This window comes from Erythrolamprus reginae, chromosome 1 (assembly GCF_031021105.1).
Source record: "Erythrolamprus reginae isolate rEryReg1 chromosome 1, rEryReg1.hap1, whole genome shotgun sequence".
In the NCBI taxonomy this organism is placed as follows: domain Eukaryota; kingdom Metazoa; phylum Chordata; class Lepidosauria; order Squamata; family Dipsadidae; genus Erythrolamprus; species Erythrolamprus reginae.
In genome coordinates this window covers 2,691,434-2,711,710 of record NC_091950.1, presented here as the reverse complement: position 1 = coordinate 2,711,710, position 20,277 = coordinate 2,691,434, and the positions used below count along the sequence as shown (strand labels likewise).

At 38.1% G+C, this 20,277-nt stretch overlaps 1 protein-coding gene across 10 annotated transcripts in view; it reads right to left on the bottom strand.

Moving 5' to 3' along the window:
• LOC139162864 (NACHT, LRR and PYD domains-containing protein 12-like) overlaps positions 1 to 20,277 on the bottom strand; it is a 128,701-nt gene that overhangs the window by 23,671 nt on the left and 84,753 nt on the right. For all 10 annotated transcript variants that reach the window (XR_011558390.1, XM_070743765.1, XM_070743754.1 and 7 more), the window contains 2 exons: positions 5,697 to 5,867; positions 5,338 to 5,508 (listed from right to left, as the gene is read on the bottom strand). Coding sequence is in view for 9 of the 10 variants with exons in the window: in XM_070743765.1 (XP_070599866.1) it covers positions 5,338 to 5,508; positions 5,697 to 5,867 (342 nt within the window). In the remaining variant the exon portion in view is untranslated. The remainder of the gene's footprint in view (positions 1 to 5,337; positions 5,509 to 5,696; positions 5,868 to 20,277) is intronic.

Sequence of the window (20,277 nt, the reverse complement as noted above, 5' to 3'; positions counted from 1 at the left end):
CCGCAGCGCCAGCATGTACGGCGTCCAGCAGCACGTCCAACCGCCACCATCGGTTGCCTGCACCCTGGAGCTCCCTCTCGTTGCCCCCATCTCCCCGCGACCGCCTGGGGCCGCTGCAGCCGGCACCCTCCTGCTCCTGCTCCCACCGCCAGTGTCCTCCCGCCGGGCCCCAAAGGACACTTGCTGCCGACGCCAGGGAACTCCAGCTGGGCGGGGCGCTGCCGGCACGGCTCCTGCCCGATACCGCGATTTCTGGCGCTCTCCTGCCGGGCCCCAAAGAAGGAAGGCAGGAAAAAGGAGGCACGAAGAATGAAGCTCTCCTTTTTCCCGCCTTCCTTCTTTGGGGCCCAGCAGGAGAGCGCCAGAAACCGCAGCAACGGGCAGGAGCCGTGCCAGCAGCGCCCCGCCCAGCTGGAGCTTCCCTAGGAGCTTTGCGGCACACCTGACCAGGTCTCGCGGCACACTAATGTTCCGCGGCACACCAGTTGGGAAACGCTGGTCTATACTATACATACAATAAACTAGTATCTTACTACTACCTTGCTACAACTATCTTAGTTCAATACCTCACAGGAACCAACTTTTACAGCGTTACAGCTTCTTCAAAGCATACTTCCACAAACAGCACATAGCACCCAGCTAACAGTGAACACACAGAGAGAAAGAGCAGGGAGCTCTTGCCTAGTTAAATACTTTTCATATAATTGTTTGGTTGCTGCATGCTCAACTGCCTCTGAATGACTCAGCATTCTTATTTTTTATTTTTTATTTTATTTATTTTATTTTATTCACAAAAACCAGTAATACACAGCAAATGAGATTGATGTGGTGGATTTTGTATCACAATATCACGTCAAATACTTCCCAAGCATCTAGAACTGTGTGATGTAATTTCTTTTTTCTTTTAAGTTTTTATTCACAAAGAGAAAAACAATACAATTCAAAAAGAATAATAAACAACTATTACAAACATATAATTAAGACAAAAGAAAAGAAAGGATAGGGAGAAGAAAGAAAAAAGAAAAAAGTCAGCATTCTTAGTTGAGGCCTACCTAGGGATTTTTAATTTCTGACAGGCCGCAAAGTGGGAGAGCAGCCAAACAACCAAACAACCAAACAACCAAACAAATGGTGAAAGGGATTCGATGGGGAGATAAAGGTAGATAATTAACATTTGCTTAGGTAAAACAACCATATTTGTTTGTTTGTTTGTTTGTTTGTTTCTTTCTCTATCTATCTATCTATCTATCTATCTATCTATCTATCTATCTATTTATGTATTTATTTATTGGATTTGTATGCCGCCACTCTCTGGAGACTCGGAGCGGCTAACAGCAACAATAAAACAGTGTACAATAGTAATCTAATACTAAAAACGATTAAAAACCCATTAATATAAAACCCAAACATACATACATACATACCATGCATAGAATTGTAAAGGCCTAGGGGGAAAGAGGATCTCAATTACCCCATGCCTGATGGCAGAGGTGGGTTTTAAGTAGCTTACGAAAGGCAAGGAGGGTGGGGGCAATTCTAATCTCGGGGGGGGGGGGAGTTGGTTCCATATATTGTATTTTTAAAGGAACTGAAGAAGGGTTGGGATTCAACTAATTTAGCAACTGGTTCACCAAAAATATAAGCATGTGCGCATATGCCCATACCTTCCCCACATGCACAGCTTCCACCACACCGTGAGGCTCAACCAAGCAGCATTTCAGGCCCTGTTCCCCTCTATATCTTCTCTCCGATGCAGTGACGAACCATTCTGGAGGAAAAAGAGATCGCTGCTTAAAAGCGATCCCTTGTTTCGGTCCCGTGAGCTCAAACTGGGATCCTGGTGACAAGTGTAATCCGGCCCTTGGCTCAAGCTGCTGCTACTCAATGCCAGGTCAGTGGTAAATAAAGCTCTCCTCATCCGGGATTTGATCCTGGATGAGGAGGCCGATCTGGCATGTGTTACTGAAACCTGGCTGGGCCCAGAGGGAGGAGTGCCTCTCTTGGAAATATGCCCAGCTGGGTTTCAGAGATGGCATCAGCCTCAACCCCAGGGAAGGGGGGGAGGAGTGGCTATTGTAACCAGGGAGAGCCTCCATCTGAGTAGACTCGTTGCTCCTGAGATTGCGGGTTGTGAGTCACTCCTTGTGAAGTAGGACTTAGGGGTTCAGGTGGGCTTGTTACTCACGTAGCTGCCTCCCAGCTGCATTTCAACAGCCCTGCCTGTGCTGCTCGAAGAGGTGGCCAGGTTGGCGGTGAAGTTCCCCAGACTCATTGTCCTGGGGGACTTCAATCTACCGTCGCTCAGTGGTTCCTATGGATTAGCACAGGAGTTCATGGCCACCATGACAGCCATGGACCTGACACAAGTAGTACAAGGTCCGACTCACAAGGATGGACACACACCCGACTTGGTATTCCTCTCTGAGCAATTGAGTAATGGTCTGAGACTAAGGGGCTTTGAAGCATTGCCTTTGTCATGGTCAGACCATTTTCTACTGCGGCTTGATTTCCTAGCTCCAATCCACCCCCACAGGGAGGCGGAACCGATTAGGAGGTTCCGCCCCAGGCACCTGATGGACCCTGAAGGCTTTCAGAGGGTACTTGGGGTTTTACCAGATTCACTTGTCCACAGCTTGGCAGAGTCTCTTGCTGAGGCCTGGAACAAGGCTGCAGCGGAGGCTCTTGACTGAAGCTCTCTACATGGGGCTACCTTTGAAAAGTGTTCAGAAACTTCAGATCGTGCAGAACGTGGCAGTGAGAGCCATTGTGGGCCTTCCCAGATTCGCCCACGTGTCTACAACACTCTGTGGCCTGCATTGGCTGCCGATCAATTTCCGGTCACAATTCAAAGTGTTGGTTATGACCTTTAAAGCCCTGCATGGCATTGGACTGGAGCACCTCCAGAAACGCCTGCTACCGCACAAATCCCAGCAACCGATAAGGTCCCACAGAGTTGGTCTTCTCCAGGTCCCGTCGACTAAATAATGTCATCTGGTGGGCCCCAGGGGAAGAGCCTTCTCTGTGGCGGCCCCGGCCCTCTGGAATCAACTCCCCCCCGGAGATTCGAACTGTTCCCCCCCTCCTTGTCTTTTGTAAACTACTCAAGACCCACCTATACCGCCAGGCATGGGGGATTTGAGACATCTTTTCCCCAGGCTCCTTATAATTTATGTTTGATATGTATGTGTTGTCTGGTTTTAATATGATAGGGTTTTAGTTATTTCTTTTAATATTAGCTTTGTGTCACTATTATACTGTTTTTATCATTGTTGTGAGCCATCCCGAGTCTTCGGAGAGGGGCGGCATACAAATCTAATAAATTATTATTATTATTATTATTATTATTATTATTATTATTATTACTCTCCACTTTGCTGGGAGGGGTCTTGTGCAGTTTAGCAGCTGTGAACCATGGCTTTCCTCTAAGTCCCATATGGAAAATGCTGGCACAGAGAAGTAGCAGCCATGTAGAATGCTGTTTCTCTCAGCTGCAGCACTTTGGGATGGGACTTGGAGGAAAGTAGCAGCTCACAGCTGCTAAATTGCACAAGACGCTCTCTCTCCCAGCAAGAACAGCAGTGGAGAGAAGCAGCTGCTGACTGAGAGGGCACATGGAGCATCTCCGCAAGTGACCGAGGTTTGGCAAGGGATGGAAGAAATGGCTACAAGATCTCCACTCCAGTGCTTTCTGAATGGAATCTCTTACAGGTCAGAAAAACCATCTGGTCCATTCCCAAACTGCTTTGCACCTGTTTGTCCTTGCCCTCTATGGCCCCCTTCGGCCTAGCGCAGCAGGTCACAGGCCAAATGAATTGCTTCAGCCACGGGGGCCATAATTTGAAGCTGGGGGTGGTGGCATGCAGACGGAGGCCTGGGGCAAGGCCCGGAGTGGGGGAATGGCACATTCCCTGATCTAGATGAGATGAATGGCAAGCAGGTAGAGGTTCTGGGGTAAGGCTGGAATTGGAGAACGGCGCTACCCTGGGACCTGACCTGAGGCAAAGAGCAACATGCTTATATTTGATTAGCCGACCCAAGACTCAAACTCAACCCTGATAAGATGGAGTGGCTTTGGGTTTTGCCTCCAAAGGACAATTCCATCTGTCCATCCATTACCCTGGGGGGGAATCACTGACCCCCTCAGAGAGGGTCCGCAAATTGGGCGTCCTCCTTGATCCACAGCTCACATTAGAGAAACATCTTTCAGCTGTGGCGAGGAGGGCGTTTGCCCAGGTTCGCCTGGTGCACCAGTTGCGGCCCTATTTGGACCGGGAGTCACTGCTCACAGTCACTCATGCCTTCATCACCTCGAGGCTCGACTACTGTAATGCTCTTTACATGGGGCTACCTCTGAAAAGTGTTCGGAAACTTCAGATCGTGCAGAATGCAGCTGTGAGAGCAATCATGGGCTTCCCTAAATATGCCCAACACTCCGCAGTCTGCATTGGTTGCCGATCAGTTTCCGGTCACAATTCAAAGTGTTGATTATGACCTATAAAGCCCTTCATGATATCAGACCAAAATATCTCCGGGACCGCCTTCTGCCACATGAATCCCAGTGACCAGTTAGGTCCCACAGAATTGGCCTTCTCTGGGTCCCATCGACTAAACAATGTCATTTGGCAGGACCCAGGGGAAGACAAATCCAATAAATAAAAATCCAATACAAATCCAATAAATAAATAAATAAATAAATGAATGAATGAATGAATGAATGAATGAATGAATAAATAAATGCCTTCTCTGTAGCGGCCCCAGCCCTCTGGAACCAATTCCCTCCAGAGATCAGAATTGCCCCCACCCTCCTCGCCTTTCGCAAGCTCCTTAAAACCCACCTCTGTCGTCAGGCATGGGGGAACTGAGATATGCCCTTCCCCCTAGGCCTATACAATTTATGCATGGTATGTTTGTGTGTATGTTTGGTTTTTTAAATTAGGGTTTTTAAATTATTTTAAATATTAGATTTGTTATATGTTGTTTCACTATTGTTGTTAGCCGCCCCGAGTCTGCGGAGAGGGGCAGCATACAAATGTAATAAATAAATAAATAAATAAGTCAAAGGGCAAGAGGTGGAGATTAGCTGGGCTGTGTGGTGAAGGCAATATATATATAGGGAAGGCTGGGAAGGGCCAGCGGGTGGTGAGCTTTGCCACTTCTCCAAACTGCATGGAATTGTAAAAAACCCCGATTCACCCGAACTGCTGAGAACCGGCTGAATCCCACCCTGAACTAGAGTGAATATGATAAACAATGAAAGCTAAAGTGCTTCTCTCTTGATATATTTTCAAAATATTCACCTTTAGAAGATGATTTTAGAGAGTAAAATGCAATACTCACTTTAGCTTCTTTATTTTACATTCTGGATCTTTCAGCTCACCACGTAATAGTTCTACAGCTTTGTCATCAGGGCTTGGGAAGCACAGCTCCAACTCTGTCCATCTCTGGTTTTTCTTCAATAGTTCCACAAGATAGCAGCTGCAGAGTTTAGTCAGGATCGCTCCCTCAAGCCTCAAAAAAAGAATATGAAAAATTAAAATTATTGCTTGAAAATAAGCATAGAATGTATTTATATAGGACTTGAAGCGACTAAGATTAAGTAAAAGAGTTGAACTGTCTCACCCTGGATAAATTTCCAGAAAAATAGCAATCAAACAATGGTTGTGTAGAACAAACAGAGCGGTATATGCATTTCTTACTTTAGCTTCTCTACTGTACACCCTGGATTATTGAGTCCATCACAGAATAGTTTGATTGATTTGTCATCATAGCTTTCGAAGGACAACGTTAACTCTCTCAATCTCTGGATTTTGCTGAGTACTTCTGCAAGAGGCCTGCTGCAGAATATTGTTGCGACTTCTCCACCAAGCCTGCATGGGAATGTGATCATACAGGGCATTCAGAATGGATTGGCACCTTTAGGCTCTCACTCTTTTTCTTTCTTTTTTTAAATATTTTTATTAATTTTCAGGGGGGGGGAAAGACACACATGACATACAGCACACATAACATTTAATGGAGCTACAGTCGCTCCGCTCAAAGTAGAAGTCTTCATTGTAATAAGTATAGTATACATAACCGACAGTTTTAGTATAATAAACATAAGTAAAATTTCATAAACATCTATATAAAATTTTTCTAAATAGAATAGAGAAGAAATACAAGGGAAGAAAATATAATATTTGAACTATATGTAATATATTATAAGTAATCATTTATTATTAAGATTTGTCTACTAAATTCAACTATTCAGATTTATGCATTTGTTTCTTTTTCTTTGGAAGTCATCATTGTAGTAAGAAAGGAAAAAAGAAAGAATCTTATTATTATTTAACATCATCTGAAAAATATGTAAATATATCAATTATAACATAATGAATGAAAACATATCTAAGAATTTATAAAGGTATATATAGAAATTTTTAAGAGAAAAAAGAAGAATTTACATTTTATGTTGTAAATAGTCACAATCTAATACGGTTTAACTACTAAGTTCAAATATTCAAAATAATATAAAAACAAGCTTGTCTCATTTTCTGTTTCCCACCAAATGTATACTTTCTGCAAAATATCATAAAATTCAGATTCTTCTTGGTTGTTTAACCTTCTCGTCTTTATGTCAAGCTCAGCACAATAAAATTTTCTTAAGAATATCTGTTTCTTTTGGAATCTCAGTATCTTTCCATTTTTGCGCAAAGGTTATCCTAGCTGCTGCCAATATATGAACCATTAAGTAATATAAGTCTTTTTTATATTTGTTATTGGGTATACCCAATAAAAAAACCTCTGGCGTTTTCTTAATTTCCTGCTGTGTTATTTCCTTCATCCACTTTTCTATTAAATTCCAAAATTCTTTAGCTTTTGGGCAAGTCCACCAAGTATGATAATAAGTACCAATTTCTGTTTTATACTTCCAACAGTTAGGTGAATTAGTTTGAAACATTTTTGAAATTCTATTTGGTGGTAGATACTATCTATAAAACATCTTAATCTGAATCTCTTTGAAAGAAGTTGACTTTGTTATTTTCCAATTGTATGTCCAAACTTTTTCCCAAGTACTTAGATATATCTCTCTATTTAAGTTTCTGCACCAGCTAAACATATTATCCTTTAATATCCATTCTATATTTTTACAATTAATTAGGTATTTATATATTTTTCCAATCAATTTTCTTTGATTGGTTGTTAATAATTTACCTAAAATGTTGTTATCTTTTCTAAGTATATATGTATTTTTATCTTTATAAAACCAAGATTTAATCTGTATATATTGCCACCAATCTATGCCAATACCCGTATCTAACAAGTCCTGATTTGTTTTTAAATTCCACTGATTATCTACTAAATCTTTATATTTCCAAATCTTGCCTTCTTGTAACAAACTGGGGGGTGTTATGGCTTCGATCGGGGATATCCATTCGGGCAAAACTAGAAAGTGATCTTTTTTTATTTCACTCCATAAGTGCCTTTCTAATTGTATGTGTCTTAAAATAAGAATGTGTTTTATATTTTTCATACCATATGAAGGCATGCCATCCTAACATCAAATCATGTCCTTATAAGTTCAATAATCTTCTGTTTTGTAAAGTAAGCCATTCCTTTGTCCAAGTTAAAGATGCAGCTTGATAATATAATTTCCAGTTTGGACAGGCAAGACCTCTTCTTTCTTTTACATCTTCTAAGGCACATTGTTTAATTATTTAAGAAATATAATAAATATATTAGAGTATTATGAAGTAAATCCTGGGAAAAATTTGGCTTTGATACTTTTAGATGCAGAAAAAGCATTCGATAATTTAAATTGGAATTTTTTTATAAATCAATTAATAAAATTATTAAATGAAATTGCTAAATTTGGGGAAGTAGCAGGATTAAAAATTAACAAACAGAAGACAAAAAATTTGACAAGCAAAGAAAAGCAAATATTAGAAAATAAATTAGAATTACAAATTGTGAAAAGAGTTAAATATTTAGGTATAAAACTATCACCAAGGGAAATAACAACTAAAGAAGATAATTATACAGTATTGATTAAAGAAATTCAAATACAATTAGAAAAATGGAACAAATTACCGATTTCCCTTATTGGAAAAATCTCTGCAATTAAAATGTCCATCCTACCTAAAATATTGTATTTATTTAGAATAATCCCAATCACTTTTAAAAAATCTTTCTTCCAAAAAGTTAACAGAATTATAACAAAATTTATTTGGGCAGGGAAAAAACCTAGGATTAAAATATAGTATTTACAGGACAATATTAAACAAAGAGGTTTTGGTCTACCTGATTTTGAATTATATTACAATGCATCAATTATAGATTGGCTCAGAGATTGGATTAAATTAGAGAACAAAAGATTATTATTATTAGAAGGACATGATTTGATGTTAGGGTGGCATGCCTTTCTATGGGATAGGAAAGATAAAACCCATAAATATTTCAGGCAGCATATTAGAAATTCAATATATTAGGTATTGACCAAAATTAAAAGAGCACATTATCCACAAACCCTGAAATGGTGTTCAAGCATGGAGGCGATAATGCATCCCAACAGAAAAGATTTAAATAAAATGGTCAATTACTATCAGTTACTAGATGGAAGAGGTGAATTGAAGACAAGGGAGCAATTAGAAAAAAGTGAGATAAGGATGGATTGGTGGCCATATAATCAAATAAAATCAAGATAGAAACATAGAAGACTGACGGCAGAAAAAGACCTCATGGTCCATCTAGTCTGCCTTATACTATTTCCTGTATTTTAATCTTACAATGGATATATGTTTATCCCAGGCATGTTTAAATTCGGTTATTGTGGATTTACCAACCACGTCTGCTGGAAGTTTGTTCCAAGGATCTACTACTCTTTCAGTGAAATAATATTTTCTCACGTTGCTTTTGATCTTTCCCCCAACTAACTTCAGATTGTGTCTCCTTGTTTTTGTGTTCACTTTCCTATTAAAAACACTTCCCTCCTGGACCTTATTTAACCCTTTAACGTATTTAAATGTTTCGATCATGTCCCCCCTTTCCCTTCTGTCCTCCAGACTATACAGATTGAGTTCATGAAGTCTTTCCTGATACGTTTTATGCTTAAGACCTTCCACCATTCTTGTAGCCCGTCTTTGGACCCGTTCAATTTTGTCAATATCTTTTTGAAGGTGAGGTCTCCAGAACTGAACACAGTATTCCAAATGTGGTCTCACCAGCGCTCTATATAAGGGGATCACAATCTCCCTCTTCCTGCTTGTTATATCTCTAGCTATGCAGCCAAGCATCCTACTTGCTTTTCCTATTGCCCGACCACACTGCTCACTCATTTTGAGATTGTCAGAAATCACTAACCCTAAATCCTTCTCTTCTGAAGTTTTTGCTAACACAGAACTGCCAATGCAATACTCAGATTGAGGATTCATTTTCCCCAAGTGCATTATTTTACATTTGGAAACATTAAACTGCAGTTTCCATTGCTTTGACCATTTATCTAGTAAAGCTAAATCATTTACCATATTACAGGCCCCTCCAGGAATATCAACCCTATTGCACACTTTAGAGTCATCAGCAAATAGGCAAACCTTCCCTACCAGACCTTCCCCTATGTCACTCACAAACATATTAAAAAGAATAGGACCCAGAACAGACCCTTGTGGCACACCGCTTGTAACCTGTCTCTGCTCAGAATACTCGCCGTTAACAATAACTCTCTGATGTCTATGCTTCAGCTAGCTTGAAATCCACTGAACTATCCAGGGATTAAGTCCAATCTTCACTAATTTATCTATCAGGTCTTTATGTGGAACCGTATCAAAGGCTTTGCTGAAGTCCAGATAGGCAATATCCACGGCACCACCTTCATCCAACAACTTTGTGACATAGTCAAAGAAATCAATGAGATTAGTCTGACATGATTTGCCTTCAGTAAAGCCATGCTGATTTGGGTCCAATAAGTTATTGTTTGTTAGGTGCTGATTTATCCCCTTTTTGAGTAGAGTCTCAATCATTTTAACTATAACTGATGTCAAGCTAAGTGGCCTGTAGTTACCAGCTTCTTCTCTACTGCCCTTCTTGTGGATAGGCACAACACTGGCCATTCTCCAATCCTCAGGAACATCTCCTGTTAACAGGGATTGGTTAAACACATCAGTCAGGGGGGTAGCAATGACAGATCTGAGTTCTTTAAAAACTCTGGGGTGGATGCCATCTGGACCCATTGCCTTATTTATCTTTAATCGTTCAAGTTCTTCTAAGACATCGGCTTCTAAGATCACTGGAGCTGAATCCGTACAGCTGGAAGCAATGCTATACCCCTCTATAGTATTATTTTGTAAGGTGTCTTTTGAGAAAACTGAACAGAAGTAGATATTGAAATGGTCCGCAATCTCCTTATGCATGTATTATTCCCAGTACTAAGCTTCGTGATTCTGAAGTTTTTCTTCTTCCTATCACTAATATATCTGAAGAAGGTTTTATCCCCCTTCTTTACAGATTTGGCAATTTCTTCCTCTTTTGAGACTTTAGCAGCATATATTATCTGTTTTGCCTCCTTCTGTCTCATTTTATACACCTCTCTATCAGCTATACTTCCAGACTCTTTATACCTCCTATAAGCAGCCTTTTTTACAATCCTGGGTCTAGAAAGCGTAGAACTAAGATGCCTTAAACATGATCTAAGTATTGCCCACAAGTTCATATGCTGCAACATCCTGCCTGTCAACAACTACTTCAGCTTCAACCGCAATAACACAAGAGCACACAACAGGTTCAAACCGCTCCAAACTTGACTGTAAGAAATATTACCAGACTCCATGGTGTCAACCCCCAACCCCCAACATTTTTCCCTTAGACTTTCCACGTTTGACTTCTCCAGATTCCTTAGAGGTCAGTAAGGGGCGAGCATAAATGCACTAGTGTGCCTTCTGTCCCCTGTCCAATTGTCTCTCCTATATTTTATATATCTTTTCTCCCATCCATATATCCTTTCTCTACTCTTCATTGATGTATTCTATTCTCATATCTCTTCTTCTATCCCTCCCCTGATATTTACTACTACACACTTTTATTCTCCTTAACATTCAATTTGTATTGGACAAAATAAATAAATAAATAAAATAAAATAAATAAAAATAAATAAAGAGAGATTTTTTAGGAAGTAAGCACATAGATCATCTGGTCCGACTGATAGAGAAGGTTTAAGGTCACGTAATGCTTTTTCAACTCGGTCTTCAGTGAAGTCTACTTGGGTTAGCTCATTGAGGAAGTATGAGGTGCCATTGATGAAATTGAGGGATGAGCCATTGCTGTTAACAAAGACAGAGCCAAAGAAAGAGATGAGGAGGTTTGCTTTGGATGAATCATCATGGTATTCTTTGTTATTCTTTGAAAGGTGGGATAGGTCTAGAGTCTTTGAGTTTATTGCTGACAAAGTTGTAGAAAGCTCTATTGGATTTGGTGCGTAGATTTTCCTCTTGTTTACTGTAGTAGTTAAGGCGTTCTGCTTTTATTTGATTGCAAATGTTTTTTTTAATAGCTTTTATTATATTACAAAGGTTAAAAAGGAAGAGCAAATATATATTGTTTTACATCACTATTTCAAAACATACTCATAGTTATATAATCATTGTCCTTAACTTGTTAATTATTTTGTACAAATATTCCATGTCATTTCAAAGCGAAAACATTGTTGTATCATCATTAAGATTAAATTCTAAACTTTCTATATAAATACTTTATATACTATTGCCCTTCATTAGCCCGTATCCCCCCATTGAACTGTTTTGTAACAGTTCCAAATTTCTTTTAATTGTTGGTGTGCGGCATACGGCGGCTGCGGTTTTTGAAGTTTTTGTTCTGTCATACACTTTATCTAAGATCAGTTTGGATTGAGTTTAATATCAAATCAATTGATGATTTTCAGAACCTAGTGTTTATTCACTATCATTGTTATTTTCATGTATCTTCTTATTTTAGATTTAATTTTTTATCTTTTTTCCTTGTTGTTACCCATTCATAAAAATTTCCCCAATTTTATAGTATTTTAAGTCTTCTTTGTTTTTGAGTTTTTGGGTAAGTCTGTCCATTTCTGCACAATCATATATTTTTTTAATAATTTCTCTTTCTGATGGTGTTTCTTCTTTTTTCCAGTTTTGTGCTATTGTAATTCTTGTGGCTGTGATTATGTGTTGAATCAGATAGTAATGATCTTTTTTGAGTTTTTGATCTATTATGCCCAAAAGAAAGGTCTCTGGTTTTAATTTTAGTGTGGTTGTAGTAATATCACGAATCCATCCTTGAATTTTTTTCCAGATCTTTTTTATATAGGGACATGTCCACCATAGGTGAAAGAAAGTCCCACTTTTATTATTGCACCTCCAACAATTTGGCTTCACATTTGGGTATATTTTAGCTAATCTCGCTGGAGCTAGGTGCCATCTATAGAACATTTTTTGTATGTTTTCCTTATATGGTACTGATTTTGTTATTTGAAGATTTTTCCACATTTGTTCCCATTGGTTTAAATATATGTTGTATCCTATATTTTGGGCCCAACTAATCATATTTCCTTTTACTATCTCGGTTTCCATTTTGTACCCAATTATGAAATTGTACAGCCTAGTTATAAAAAATTTTTCCTGTCCTAATAGTAATTTATCTATTATACTGTCCTTTTCCTGTATTCCATTTTTTTTGACTTTATTCCATTTCGCCTGAATTTGGGAGTATGGCCACCAGTCAACATTAATATTTTGATTTTCTAATTGTTGTCTTGTTTTGATGTTTCCTTCCTTGTCTAGTATTTGGTTATAATTTACCAGATTTTGAATTTGAAAGATATTGGGATGTGTAAGAGCTTCCACACTGGAGTACCATCTTGGAATTTTGGGATAGTGTTCTTTTTTAATCATGTCCATATTATCATTAAGGAATCTCTAATTATATGGTTTTTAAAATATGTTGGAATTTTGTTCTTTTCGTTCCAAAGGAAACCGTTCCATCCCTGTAAAATGTCATGTCCTTCTAATGCTAGTAATCTTTGGTTTTTAAGGTCTATCCAATCTTTTAGCCAAAGTAATGTCGATGCTTGATAATAACTTTCAAAATCTGGTAGACCAAATCCACCTTGTTTAACTTTATCTTGTAAATACTTAAATCTTACTCTTGGTTTTTCCCTTCCCAAATGAATTTAGAGATAGTAGCATTTAATTTTGTAAAGAAATTTTTATTCAATTTTACTGGGATGGTTTGGAATAGGTAAAGAAACTTTGGTAGAATGGTCATTTTAATTGTGGAGATTCTCCCTGTCAATGAAATGTGAAGCTTATTCCATCTAATTAGTTGTTCTTCCGGTTTTTTAATTAGTGTATCGTAATTGTCTTTTTGGATTGTATTACATCTTTTGGTTAATGTTATGCCTAAATATTTTACTTTTTTTACAGTTTGAATTCCTAAATTTCTCTCTAATTCCTGCTCTTGCTTTAGGTTCATATTTTTAGTTATAATTTTAGTTTTTTGTTTATTGATTTTTAGACCTGCTACATCTCCATATTGTTTTATTTCTTCCATTAAATATTCACCTGTTTCTATTGGGTCGTCCAATATGAAAACTAAATCGTCCGCATAAGCCTGTACATTGAATTCCTGTTTCCTAACCTTCAAGCCTGTAATCTTTGCATTTGTTCTTATTTGATTTAGCAATGTTTCCACCGCTAGAATGTATAAAAGTGGGGATAGCGGACATCCTTGGCGTACCCCTTTCCAAATTTGGAACGAGTCTGTTAGTTCACCATTAATTATAATTTTTGCAGATGGAGTGTGGTATATTGTTTGTATCATTTGGGTAATTTTTGGTCCGAATTTCATTTTTTTAATTAATTCCAATATGAATTCCCATCTCAAGTTGTCGAAAGCTTTTTGAGCATCTAAGAACATAAGGGCTAGTTGTCTTTCCGAATGTACCTCGTAATATTCTAAAACGTCCAATATCATTCTTATATTATTTTGTATATATCTTCCTGGCAGAAATCCATTTTGAACATAGTTTATTCTTTTCTTCATAATTGGTTTCAGTCTCTCTGCCATGATTTCTCAGGGGTGGGGCCAAGCTGAAGCGACATGTAAGTTACCTGCTCCTGGCTTACACTCAAGATTTTTAGTTTAAAAACCACTTAGTGGTGAAAATTCTTCCCGGTGAGAGAAGTTTGAGTAAGGGGAAGCATTGTGCAGAGGGTGGGGCACAACCCCCCTCTGTGGGTGATGAAACCCCCACATTTGGACAGAAAAAAAGTCGGGGTTTCTACCTCCGGCCCAAAGGGTTGGCTCACTGAGCTGACAGCAGGGAAGCCAAAGAGAAGTGGCGGTAGCAGCGGTTTGTATCTAATTACTATTATTATACCTACTTACCCGTGAGAATTAAGGGTGAAAAGACGTTAAAAGGGAAAGAATCAGGCAGTCTCCTGGAATGAACAATCGGTGATTGAGGAGAACGGAGCATTTCAACTGAGAAGGGAAAAGGAAGTTGTTGATGGTGGGTGGAAGTGAGTGGAGACTGAAGGAAAGTTGAGAAAGAAGGATCTCACTGGGGAGAGAGTGGCGCCCGGGCGGAAGACAACTGAGTACTTTGTTTGGTGGAGCCAGACAAGAGTGTGGAGCAGTGAGGAATCGAAAGGAGACTGGAAGTGGGCCCACTGAACAGAATACGGAGACTGAAGACTATAGAGGGGCATCCGGAATGGAGACCAGGGAGCGGAGGAAAGACCAAGCGACGTGGCGGTGACAGCGACAGCGAAGGAGTGACGACCTGATGGGGGAAAAGATGGAACCGGCTGGGAAGGAGTTGAAATCTTGAGACAACCGCCTTTTTTTTTCCCTCCTGAGTTTCTTTCCTTTGAGCCTCCTGAGTTGCCTGGCGTGGTTGTGGTGAGAGAGTGGGGATCAGCTAAGAGTTGGAAGGAAAATGGAGGTTTAAAGGTTTGTTTGTATCAGGAGTGTCAGTTGGAGTTTGTAAACTCAGAGTGTCGGGGAAGAAAGAAGACACGTGATTGAAGGAGAGGAGACGCCATTCTTTGTCTGCAGGAAAAAACCTAGAGCCGGAAACTAACATTTATGGTAACCCAGGATATTACTATTGCTGATTAGAGACATTGACTGAACTGCTAAATACCACATAAAACAACCACCCAAGAATTTTGAACTCTTTACAAACGTATATTAATAACAAAAATGTCAATTTTTTTTAAAAAAAATAACCTCTAGATAATTTATTATTTATATGCGGTTTGAAATTTGAAATTTGATTCTTGTAACTTAATTAATTATAAACCCTTTATTTCTATCTTTCCTATTCCAACTGACCCCTTCCCCCCTTCCCCCTTCTCCTTCTTTTCGTTTCTCCTTTTGCTTATATTCATACTTATTTTTTCAAATTGTTACTTAATGAGTTCCCCCAAATCCTTTTCTCCATCTCCTTTCTTTCTTCTTCCCTCTTCCTTCCTGTAATCAAAAGTGTTTAATTGTTTGATTAATTGTTTGATTAAATTAGTAAATTGGTAAGGTTCTAATTGATAACTTATATCAACCATAGTGATTATAGAGTGATTACATTGTTACTATGTTAAAGATATTAGAAGTTTTAGATAAAATTTAATTTATAATCATATTAAACTATTTATTACTGTTTACTGTTATTAACCACTAACTATTTACTATTAATTATTAATTATTGTTGACTATTTATATTCTATTTATATACTTATTGATATTTAGTGATATTTACTGATACTTATTGATTAATTAAGAAATACATATATAGACATATAATTAGAAATTTTAAAGTTGACCTTTATTAACCATTGAGATTTGATAAGTTAGAACTGTGTTAAGAGGGAAAAATCTGATAAGCTGGACTGATTGACTTTTTGGATCAAACTATAACTTCTCTGCCATAATTAATTGATGCCGTTGAATATACCTCCTATAGAGTAATTTTTTAAACATAAATCTGAGAATATTTTATGAACATCTAAATAGAAAGATATTATGTCAACTAACTTCTCCAAATACCAGAAAAAATCTACACCAGGAACTCCGCCTATACAAAATACAAAATCTAATATAGAAATGGTGACAATGGATAAAACATCTCTTCAATCAATACAAGCTTCTTTAAATTTAATCCAGGAATTTATGGTACGGAGTCAGGAGTCTGCGTCAGCAACCCAAGAAACTATAAAACAGAACCAAGAGGAAACAAATAAGAACTTTGAAAAAAATGAAGGGTTAGAAAATCGAATGGAGAATATACAAGAGATCATAATTAATCATGAACAAAGAATTCAAAAATTAGAAACAGATACAAGGAGAATAGAGGAGAAAAGAGGTGAAGCGGAGGGAAGATTAAAGGCGGCCAATAAAGATCTCGAGGCCTCAATCGCAATATTAGAAATGGAGAAATTGGCACATTTCCTCCACTTCCAAAACATCCCTGAAAACGCAGATGAAGACCTATTTAACAAATTAGCATAATTAATAAGTGAAAACACACAAATTGAAATCAAGGAGGTGAAAAATCACATTGATGAAATATATAGAATTCAGACAAACTACGCGAAAAATCACAGACTACCGAGAGAAGTTCATGTAAGATTCACTAAAAAATCTATAAGAAATGAAATATACAAAACAACAAGAAATGAGAAAATAATCTATCAAGAAAAAGAAATAACGGTTCTCAAGCAGATACCCAAAAGGATAAGGGAGAAAAGGAGAGATTATCATTATTTTATGGCCAAATTGATGAGAAGGGAAATACCATTTCGATGGTTAATCCCAGATGGACTTCTAATAACTTGGAATGGGAGGAAAATCAAAATTGACACATTTGAATTAGCTGATTATTTTATTAAACAACATTTAGAAAAAGAAGATGATCGTCAAGATATAGAACATCAAGTTCGAAGGGAGAGACTGGAGGAGGAGAGAGGAGAGGAGGACCAGGAGAAGGGAGAACCCCTAAAGGAGGAAAGAATTATAACAAGAGCAGCGGCAAAACATCAGTAGAAGGGAAGAGAGGAACGGGAAAGAGGAAAGAAGAAAAATATGGCAAAAACGCTTAATCTATTTTCAGTAAATATCAACAGATTGAATTCACCTATGAAAAGAAAACAGATAATGATGAAATTAATAAAACAAAATTTAGATATATTATGCCTACAAGAAGTCCATATAAGAAACCAGAACCGCAAATTATTAGAAAATAAAAAACTAGGTAAATTATTTACAGCATTAACAGATTCTTAAAAAAGGGGCATAGCTCTATACATTAGGGACACACTGCAACCTGAAAAAATCTATTCAGACAAAGAAGGAAGAATATTAAGTGTAAAGATCAGAATAGGAAATAAAGAAATAGTTATAATAGCAATTTATGCCACAAATTCAAAACAGAAACAATTTTATAAAAAATTAGCGGAACATGTAGGACAGATAGAAAAGGGAAACATTTGCATTATTGGAGACTATAACGCGGTATATGACATTAAAAAAGATTACAAAACAATAAGGAAAAAATCGAAGGACAGGAAAACCCTACCAGTAGAATTTCATGAGATGGTGAGAGAACATAGATTGGCAGATATATGGAGAGAGAGAGAGATACCCCCAAAACCTAGAATATACTTTCTACTCACCACCTAAGAAATCTTGGTCCAGGATAGACATGATTTGGGCAGATAAAGAAATTGGAAAATTAATATATCGAATATATCAAGATATCGAAATAGGCCCAAATCTGTGGGCAGACCACCATCCAATATTAATAAAAATCAAAAACCCGAGGAAAGAACATCATCGATGGTCTACAAACCAAGCTTTATTTCAAGAACAAAATTACATTAAACAAGAACTTAAATTATTTTTTAAAGACAATTGGAATAATGATACCACAATTCAGAATATTTGGGACACTACGAAAGCATTTATAAGAGGGTTAACAATAGCATACTCAGCGAAAATTAAGAAATCCAAAGATAAAAATTAAATGAATATAAAAATAAATTAAAATATTTAGAAACAGAAATCCAAAAAGATCTCCAAAATGAAACAATAAGAGAAGAAAGGGATAAAATAAAACACAATATTAACTTAATAATACAAGACAAAATTGCCGTAAAATTAAAGAGGACTAAACAATACCAATTTGAAAATGCAAATAAAACAGGTAGATGGTTAGCATATAAATTAAAAAAAGAAGAAGAACGATATATACAAATATTAGAGGATGAAAATGGAAAAACCCAATACACAGTGGATAAAAAAAAGAATATTGCAGTTAAATATTACACTGAACTATACCAAAGAGAAGCAACAAAAAAGACCAATTAAATAAATACCTAGAAAATGTAAAAGTAGAAGAAATATCAGAACTAGATAAAGCAATACTAAACAAAGAAATAACCTTAATAGAATTGGAAAATGCGATACCCAAACAAAAAAATAACAAAACACCAGGCCCCGATGGGATACCGGCGGAATTTTATAAAGAATTAAAGGAAATATTAGGGGAAATATTATTAATTATATTCAATGAGGTGTTAGAAAAGGGAGCATTACCCACAACATGGACACAGGTGCTAGTAAGTATAATACCGAAAGACATTTCTAAAACACAAAATATACAAAACTATAGACCAATATCGCTTCTTAATGTTGATTACAAAATGTTTATGTCAATCATGGCAGAGAGACTGAAACCAATTATGAACAAAAGAATAAACTATGATCAAAACAGATTGCAAATGCTTTTATATCGGCTTTTGAAGTTGGAAACTTGTCCTTTTTTGTTTTTCCTCCAGAGAGATTTTTTTCTTGTTTGTAATTTTCTTATTGAGATGGGGAGGTTATTTTTTTTGTTTATGGTACATGTTAGAGGTACATGAAGTCTGATGGTAATTTTCATTTCGAGTAGGAATGTGTTGTAGAGGTCATCAGTAGTGTAGCATTCAGAGAATAGAGTTTTCCAGTTTAATGTTGAGAGGTGGGCTTCAATGAGTTCGTAGTTCTGCTGTTGCAGAAAATGAGATCCAGGCAGTTATCAAGTCTGGTATTGTTAGTAATTCCCATGCAAGTAAGGCAAAAGGGACAGCATAGAACAACGTAATTGTATTTCATTGGTTGAGGCAAATCATAGTGGATTTGGATTATGAGAGCAAGGTACTAAGAATGTATATAGTAGTGCAAGTGCTAAATTTATGGAGCATATTGGGTGGAGGAAGTTGGAACAAGAAGATGACAAAATTGTTGTTGAAACGCCATTGTTTAAGGACAGTACTCCTATTGATAGACATTTTGATGATTGTACGGGAGAGGAATCCTCAGTGGAGAAGTCATCAATAGAAGAATGGGGAAAGGCATTAAATAGGACAGGTAAATATAGATAATTAACATTCTCTGAGGAAAAACAACCATACTTTGTATTTTTAAAGGAACTGAAGCAGGGGTGGGCTTCAACTAATTTAGCAAATGGTTCACCCAAAATGTAAGCATGCACACACGCACACTCTCCTTCCATGCATGCATACCTTCGGCCACACAAAGTTGCTCAACCCAGCAGCCATTCAGGCCCTGTTCCCCTCCATATCTTCTCTCCGATGCAGTGGCTGCTACTCTCCACACTGCTGGGAGAGGGTCTTGTGCAGTTTAGCAGCTTTGAGCCACGGCTTTCCTCCAAGGCCCATCGGGAAAGTGCTGTGGCACAGAGAAGTAGCAGCCATGTTGAATGCGGTTTCTCTCAGCTGCAGAGCTTTTGCATGGGACCTAGAGGAAAGCAGCGGCCCACAGCTGCTAAACTGCACAAGACATTCTCTCATCCAGCAACAACAGCAGTGGAGAGAAGCAGCTGCCGACTGAGGGGGCACCTGGAGCATCTCCACAAGCGACCGAGGTTTGGCAAGGGATGGAAGTAATGGCTGCAAGACCTCCACTCCAGTGCTTTCTGAATGGAACCTCTTACAAGTCAGAAAAACCATCTGGTCCATTCCCAAACTGCTTGGACCCTCCAGTGCCCATGTCCCCTGCCCCCCACTTCACCCTAGCACAAAAGGCCAAAGGCTGAATAAATTGCTTGGACCCTGGGGGCCATAATTTGTGGCTGGGCAAGGGGTGGCATGCAGACAAAGGCCTGGGACAAGGCCGGAAGAGTGGACTGGTGCATTCCCTGACCTAGATGAGGTGAATGGCAAGCAGGTGGAGGTTCCGGGGTAAGGCTGGAACCAGGGAGTGGCACAACCCTAA